Genomic DNA, 8,604 nt, shown 5'->3' on the forward strand with positions numbered 1-8,604 from the left:
GCCACGCTCTCGATGTTTTCCTTCACCGTGCGAGCGAATGTTAAATGCGCATATAGAAGTCAATTGCTGGCTGGTGCACAGCCGGTGATGAGAGTAGCAGTCGCTGAAACTACTAGGCCACCACTACTCTGACTGTATACACAATATAACAATTCCATGAATAAAATATTGTAATAAAAGGAAACTGGAAGCAAAGCATTGTTAAGATAACTTTAGAGCATCATAAAATTCCTAATCCTATGTAATAAACTATAGATATTATTTATTATACAAGAATGTTGCATCGTAATTAAAGTACAGTTTCACCACAAACAAGTTCTTGTAATATCTTGAAAATACAATGTTTTATAAATCGTGAAGATTTTTGTTTCATGGTGGGTTAAAAAACAAGTGAAAATGAGTGAAAAAGTGAAGACTTCAGCACTTTTGGTTCAAACACTTGCTACTTTCAGCAGTTTGTATTTTTTATTATTACAATGCAGTGCTGTAAAATTCCTCTATTTCTGGAAGTTAATGCACCAAAGTTCTTTTTATGTTCTTCGTTTGTAGGTACACATTTACAAATAAAATAAATAAATCAGTGGCGCTACAACCTCTTTAGGTCTGGCCTCAGATTTCTTAATCTGTTTCATGATCATTTTTAAATCTAATAGGCAAGTAGGGGATCAGCCTCCAGTGCCTGACAAACACCATCGAGCTTTTGGGTCTAAGACATGTCGGTTTCCTCACGATGTTTTCCTTCACCGGTCGTGCGAATGTTAAATGCGCACTTAGAAAGAAAAGTCCATTGGTCCGGGGATCGAACCTACGACCTCAGGGATGAGAGTCACACACTGAAGCCACTAAGCCAACACTGCTCCAATGTCATATATATTTTTCATCCGTAATTTTGGGTACATAATATAACTATCTATGTATAATATGTATGTATATCCGTTGCCTAGTACCGATAACACAAGCTTCACCAGCTTAGCATGGGACTAGGTCAATTGGTGTGAATTGTCCAATCATTAAAAAAAAATGCTTGCCTTAGACTCAAACATTCGACTGCGTGGCACAGGAGGCTGATCACCTACTTGGATGTTAGAAAAAACAAATGACTACAATCTTTAACTCCTCTTTATTTTTACTAGTCGCGTATCTCACCGGACTCACTGGCTTCATTTACGCCTGGCCGTCATACACTTATGAGACCTTCACATCGAACAAGACAGTATTATCTGCCCCTCTCACTCCAACACAAATGTCTGTACTGGGGAGCTTGACAAACATTGGGGGACTGATAGGAACCCCCCTATGTGCTTTGGTGATTGACAGAATCGGGAGACGATATTCTGCTATGCTGTTTGGGCTGCCATATGTGGTATGTTATAGTATCTCATAAACATATTTACTATATGTATAGCTATATGTATAGGTTGAATTATAAAGATTGTAGTCTCCTTTATCTTTAGATTATACAGCTTCTATCTTTGCAATATTATATTGTTATTACAAAATCTTCTTACACAAGTACGTACCGATTTTCAAGGGCAAGGTCGAAGTAGATACTAAGAATGGGAAATTATAAATAAATTAAAAAAAACGGGTTGCACTCCGGGAGTGCCGGCAGAAGTGAAAACTTGAATATTAACGGTGTGAATTTTTGGAATGGTTAGGGAATAGTTTTGCACGAATTGCTTTAATTATCAGTATAAAAGTACTATCATTTATGTGTGTGTGTTATTTATTGTGCTATCGTACACAAACATAACAATTTATATTACATTAAATACGCCGCGCCAGCTGTCTACTCTCCATCCGTCTTACGAATTTTCGATCAGATCACGTGTCCTGACGCGAGTTTAATATTTTTTTACCCATTCCAAAAAAAGTATACAACGTCGCTAAAGAAGTTTTCACTTCAAAAATTATACGACTGTCCACAGTGACGCCTTTATTATAACATCATTGCTTAAACGATGTTATTATGTTCATTAGTGTCTAAGACCACGTGGTTTGAGTCCAATAATTATGACCAATAACGAACTTATTTTTAATACAAGTAGTCAAATCATTCAATTAGTTAAACCTTCTGATGGGTTTCTTACGCCTAGGAGTTATTATTATGATCTTAAATTTTAGTTCATTATTAAATTTCCCTTTAATAATGTATTATAAGGTATCTGTTGTGCATGCTTATTATTAGGTGGCTTGTGTAAGGGAAAATTTCTATCCTCGGAGAAGGCCAGCCCTGCGATTCTGTAACTCACTTTTCGAACTCACACAGCGGTTTTCCCATCGGCGGTCGTTCTCAAATCAGTCGTGAAGCAGTCATTTCATGGTTTGGCATTCTGAAAAGGTGGGAGCTTGTAGTTTATTGTTTATCAGAATGCCAAATCGAAAAGTGAGTTACAGAATCGCAAGGCTGTACCTGTGAAGAGGCTACTACTAAAGTTGTTTGCAATTTTTTTTTGTATAATTCATTATATTTCATTATTGTTTATCTTAGTAGGAAATTAAAGGTTTATTTTATTTATTTATTCACTTTGAATCAATGCATGTTTTGTGTTTTTTAGAGTTATATTTTCCCTGTATTTGTTTGTGTATTGTGTCTTATTACATGATTAATTTCAGATATGCTGGGCAATTATATCAATGACAACTTCCATTAATCTCGTCATGTTCGCGATTGGGTTTGCTGGATTAGGCGCAGGTGGGCAAGCCATATCGACCGTCTACATATCCGAGATATCGGAGGACTCTATAAGGGGTGCCCTCACATCTTCAACCGTGTCCGCGTATTTCATAGGCCTCCTACTCTCGTACCTTCTAGGAGGGCAACTGGCATATCAGCATGTTTTATATGTCCACTTGGCAATGTCTGTGCTGTATATTCTGCTGCTTATGCTGTTAAAGGAGTCTCCAGTGTTTCTGATCCAACAAGGGAAAGAAAAGGTGATTATTCATGGTTATTACAGGGTTATACATGATTATTAATTTAATAATTTTTGAAGGAAAATACTGCGCCGACACACCGAGGAATCGGTTGTCTCTTAACGAAGCTTGTCTTGAGTTATTGCCAACAGTAAAAAATACTATAAATCATTTTTAAATACCCTGCTAAATGGACTAAATAAAAAACTTTTGGTGGTTTATGTAACGACGTCACATTTATAGTGATTAATTTGGTAATTGAAATTATTACGAGCAAATTGTATGTTATTACATAGAACTTTTAATGATGTTTCATTGACACAGAACTTGTATTTTTATTATTTTTAGGTCGTTAAAATATTTAACGCCTGCAGAAATATAAAGGCAATTTGTGTCTTGTGTTTGTGTGAGATATATTTTAATAATTTATCGAGATCTAGCTCATGCGTCAATCTAACCAATACATAATCAAATTTAAATACGAATTGATAGTTGGCGTACCTAACAATAATAGTCCGTGTAGAATATATACAGGAATAGTTTTACTAACTAACAATTGCTAATCCAAGTGCAGCCAATTTCCTAACATAATGCAAGGCTTATTACATTATACGTTACAATATATATTTTCAGGAAGCTGCCGAATCCATAGCCTTTTATAGACGCGTGGGAGTTGAGTCAAAGGAAGTTGAAATAGAAATAAATAAAATAAAAATGCAGCTTGATCCCCGATTTGAGCTGATGCTTCAATCTAACGAAGGTATCAAATTTAAATACAAATTAATTCTAGCCTTACCTACAGTATGCGTCTGTGTAGAAATTGCTTGTTAATTAGTATTATATATACTGTATACATAACGGTAACTGCTAGTTTATACTGGGATTTTTGTAATGAAATTCTTGTAATTTTCACACTTGTTTATTTTTCTAACATATTTTCATAAGTATTTGATTGTCCTTATTTTGGAATGTGTGATGTTTGATAAAATTACACACATCACATCATATGCAGTTAGTTACCCATGTAAAGGCAATCCAGTCTTCCCGCTTTTACCGCCAGCGTGCTTTCAGGGCTCCATTTATTGATTCCAGATCCCAATGCGGCGAAGAACTTGTTAGAAAAACCAATGGAAAATAGTAAGAAAGAGCCATCTTGGAAATTTTTAAGTGAGTACATAGTCTTTAGATTGTTTGGGACAACCCTGCTTTATTGTTTTTAGTCAATATTATTGCCAATATAATTAGTAATTTTCAGAAAATACAAGTTTTTAGTTTTTGCGTCGTAACAGTAATCTCGTAAGCGACACTGGATGAGAATCAGAAGCTGAGAGCATCAGTTTGTCAAAATCCAATACATTTTTGACGTACGGGAGTCATTACCGCTAATATTGTTTCATTTACAATTTTTTTCACTTACACACTCATTCACTCGCTCACTCACTCATTCACTCATTCACTCACAGGCACCCAGACACTCATTAAAAAACAAAATTGATAAAAAAACGATATAAATAAATTATAATATTTAAATATTTTTTATGGAATTTGCTATTAAGGCTGATCTCCTACTTGCCTATTAGATAAACAAATGCTCATGAAACAGATACAGAAATCTGAGGCCCAGACCTAAAAAGGTTGTAGCGCCACTGTTTTATATTAACACTGCTTTCATATAAAATTATTTGTTAATATTATTTACAGTGAAATCCGAATCATCCAAGGGAGCTCTCTTCGCTGTCCTCTTTTGTATGGGAATAAACATATTGATGGGTCCTATAGTACTGCAAGTATATGCTGAGCCGCTCTTCAAGGAGGCTGTACCTACGATGCACCCTAATCTATGCTCTATACTATTGGCTGTAGATTATCTAGCTGCTGCGTTAGTCTGTGCTTTTGTCATAGACAAGTTTGGGAGGAAGGTATTTATGAAAAAATCATGTAATTTTTGTTTCGATATCAAATGATTAATAATAAACTCTAAACAGAAGGCGATATATATGTTTTTACATTTTTTTAAAGAATAAACAAACGGGCAGGAGTTAAGTGATACACCGCCCATGGGCACTGACATTACCAGAGAGCTCGCAAGTGCGTTGTCGGGCTTTTAAGAATTAATACGCACCTTACTTGAAGTCGATTTGATTCGGAAGTACTTCAGTGGACAGCTGGTACCACATAGTGCGCGGAAAAAACTGCCTTAAAAAACGCACAGTGGACCGTTGGACGTCGAGGTGATACGGATGGTATTTCGTATTCTGTCGTCCGATTATAAAACTTAGCTGCAGCTAGGTTAGCTTAGCTTAGCTAATTACAACAATGTAGTGTTAGATACTTATCCAAATATATGTTATACATTTATTGGATATTTTGCTTTATAGTACATAATTAAAATTAATGTGTAGATATACAGGGTGGCCAAAAAGTTGAGAGGGGTTGAGCTTAGAGACTTGCCGTAGAACAATTTTTTGCAGCTGATGACCTAATCTATCCCCTATTTGTGTTTGATCCACGACTTTTTGGCCACCCTGTATATAATTAATTTAAGGCTGAATTTAGTCTCACGCTCACCGTCAGCGCTCATAGATCAGCGCGTAGTTCGTCAGCGCTGACGCTCAGCGTGGTTCGTTTTAGTATCGTACTGACCGCCTTATTCGACCTGTATCCAATTCGCGATTTGCCATGTCTGTACACGCTGACGACGCCCGTTCGACACTACAACGTTCACTGAAAGCAGAGGCGCTCTAGCGATCGTCAGCGCTGACAGCTACGCGGCGCCGACGCGCGATGCCTACGGCCGCGCAGCCATCGGCGCTGACCACCGTGCGCGCTGATAGCTACGCGTCATTCAAAAACGCTTCCTAGAAGTTCATATATCTCGACCATCAGCGCCGACGGTGCGCGTGCGTTGGGCGTGACACTAAATTCAGCCTTAATGTAAGGTACTGTGGGCCTCGGCCGTTAGCTACAGATTTTATCTATATGAGAGAACTATATCTTGCATACAAACACGTGGTATCTTGGACTTGCTATGGGACCAGCACCCATAAGGGCCCATATATTAGCACTATATCGTAAACTGCTCATTAACTATGTGTGTTTCTAGAGTCTGATGACAGTCACATCAGTAGCATCAGGTTTCTTCAACATCCTCTTGGGCAGTCAGCTGCAGTTCCACTGGGCTCCTCATTGGTTCACGGCATTTGTGATATACGCTTATAGCTTCGTTTTTAACCTTGGAGCTGCTGTAGTACCCTTCGTTTTAACAGCAGAAGTATTTTTGCCAGAGGTAAGATTATGAAGAGTTACTGTAACTAGTTAATCAATAGATATCTTAATGTATATGTCACCGTAAAATTGTAAACACCGTTAGATTATAATCTATCTCGCGAGATTGTAAGCTGTCGAAAGATTGTGAACCTCAACGAACTGCTTACAATTTAACGTATTATTATTTGGTAGATTGTAATCTATCGAAATGAAACCGTCAAATTGTGAAACGGACATTTTCTACGTTTCTATTGGTACGTCACGTTGTTTGCCTGCTATGGACTCCTAAACTACTTAAACGTTTACAATCAAATTTGCACACAGTGTGCAGTTTGATCTAACTTAAAAGATAGGATAGCTTACATATTTATATATTTTATACTGTACGTGTGCATGTCACTGAACTCCTCTTAAACGGCTGGACCGATTAGAATGATTTTTTTGTATACGTTTGGGTGACACACTGGATGGTTTAGATTCATAAATCAGCCCAACAGATGGCGCTGCAGTCGGTACTTTCATACTTTGTTTAATATCCTAATCGCTTGAAATATCATGCAGGACAACGTCTGTCGGGTCCGCTAGTACTGTCGTACTGTATAAATCTTGTCGATTCAAAACCTTTAATTTGAGATCTAATTGGATTATTTTAAGTAATTTTGAAGGCAGTTATTTGCTTACAGGTCCGAGGTATATGCAGCAGCCTGTCTATGGTATGTATGTGGGTAATGAACTTCGTCACACTGATAATTTTCAATCCACTGGTGGATCAGCTTGGCCTGGGACCAACGTTTTATTTCTTTTCGATAATTTGCTTCATCGGAGGTACGTATAGCCACCTGTGGCTTCCAGAGACGAAAGGATTGTCTGCTGACCAGATACAGCCTTTGTTTATGAAGAAGAAGTAAATTAGGTTAAGTTGTATTGAAGTTAGATAAAGAAAGTTTTTCACATTAAAATGTACGATTTTTTAATTAATTATTTTGAATTCCTAACACAATGGAAATGGGCGGGCCACATCGCTCGCATGAACAATGGCAGGTGGGCAAACAGGGTAACGAGGTAGAAAGAGCCACCAGGGAAAAGATAGATCTTAAAGAAGTTGATGAGATAGAGAGAGATGGAGCCTATACTGTATATAAGGTTTTAAAAAATATATATTTCTGTATAAAATTTTAAGTATGCGTATCTTTTGTCAAGATGTATAAATGTTTCAAGGAGTAAGTGAGGCTTGAGGCTATCATTATAATTTTTTATCTATACAGCGTTAGCCTATATACATATAAATTTTTAATACATATGTATTTGGGTTATTTTTTTAATGCAAAACCTAGTGCTAATATGCGGCCTAATGCTGCGTGTTTAGGGGGTATCTATATCCCTTTACACGTACCGGTTACACGTACGAAAAAGCATGACTCTGTCCCGTTACGCTCATTGTACGCTTGCGCCGCATCTATCTCTCTTCCACTCGATTGTCCTATGCATCCGAGGATTCACTGTTTTGTATCTATACAAAATAGTGATAATTCAATTTTATTCATAAAATATGCAATCTTTTATTATGACGTTGTCACGTTTAACTATCGTCCGTAAACCGACTTTATGGACAACCATTGTTCATTTGCTAATTTAATTACAACATATACAAATTTTTCATTATATAAACCACAACAAATTTTAATTGCATGTAGATAAACCAGCCACTGATAACAGGAATTCGGTGTGGAAACATACTCCACATATGCAAATATAACAACTGATTAATATATTTAAATTTAGATAATGACTACGGAAATACCTCATTATTTATTTTGGTAATTCCATGAAGTGTTCACATATAGGAAGAGTTATTACTTCAACAGCGTCAATGGCTGTGTAATTGTCTAGAATGAGCCAAGTCCGTTGAGGTTTGCCACAAGCATAAAGAAAACAGTATTCAGAAAGAAAAAACACACCAACTCTAGGACTTCCTGTGTCGTGGGCAGCCTTCCATTTGACATGTGGTGGTACTAATTGTCAATAATTTATACATAACACTTATCTATAGTAATACTAGCTGACCCAACAGAGGTTGTCCTGTCTTAACTATGTAACTATTCTTTGTTTGGTTTTCTGGACATCTGTTCCTTCATTAAGACTATTGTATTCTTCTTCTTTATAACCAAGTATACCAAGTGTTATGTTAGTAACGTTATGTCTATCCAAATGTACCAAAACGCCATGTTTAATTGAACTTTTAATATTAGGCGTGAACAAGTGACTTTCACGAGTATAATACTCGAAACAGAACCAATATAAGCGTACGACCATCCAGGCTCCAGAAGATAAACCACTCCTTATATAGAAATTGTATTCGTTTTTACAAGAAACGCCGAGGCGAAATTAGAGGATTATCACTGAATAAATTCATAGCTCTCG

The 8,604-nt window shown here is 36.8% G+C and overlaps 1 protein-coding gene across 1 annotated transcript; it reads left to right on the plus strand.

Annotated features, from left to right (window-relative positions):
• Positions 1 to 275: 275 nt before the first annotated feature.
• LOC125059864 (facilitated trehalose transporter Tret1-like) lies at positions 276 to 7,137 on the plus strand. Its single transcript, XM_047664506.1, has 8 exons — positions 276 to 454; positions 1,134 to 1,363; positions 2,617 to 2,937; positions 3,550 to 3,676; positions 4,009 to 4,083; positions 4,618 to 4,835; positions 6,020 to 6,202; positions 6,867 to 7,137. The coding sequence occupies exons 1-8, from the start codon at positions 397 to 399 to the stop codon at positions 7,089 to 7,091; spliced, it is 1,437 nt and encodes a 478-aa protein (XP_047520462.1). The 5' UTR covers positions 276 to 396; the 3' UTR covers positions 7,092 to 7,137.
• The last annotated feature ends 1,467 nt before the right edge of the window (positions 7,138 to 8,604 follow it).

This window comes from Pieris napi, chromosome 20 (genome assembly GCF_905475465.1).
Source record: "Pieris napi chromosome 20, ilPieNapi1.2, whole genome shotgun sequence".
Taxonomy (NCBI): Eukaryota; Metazoa; Arthropoda; class Insecta; order Lepidoptera; family Pieridae; genus Pieris; species Pieris napi.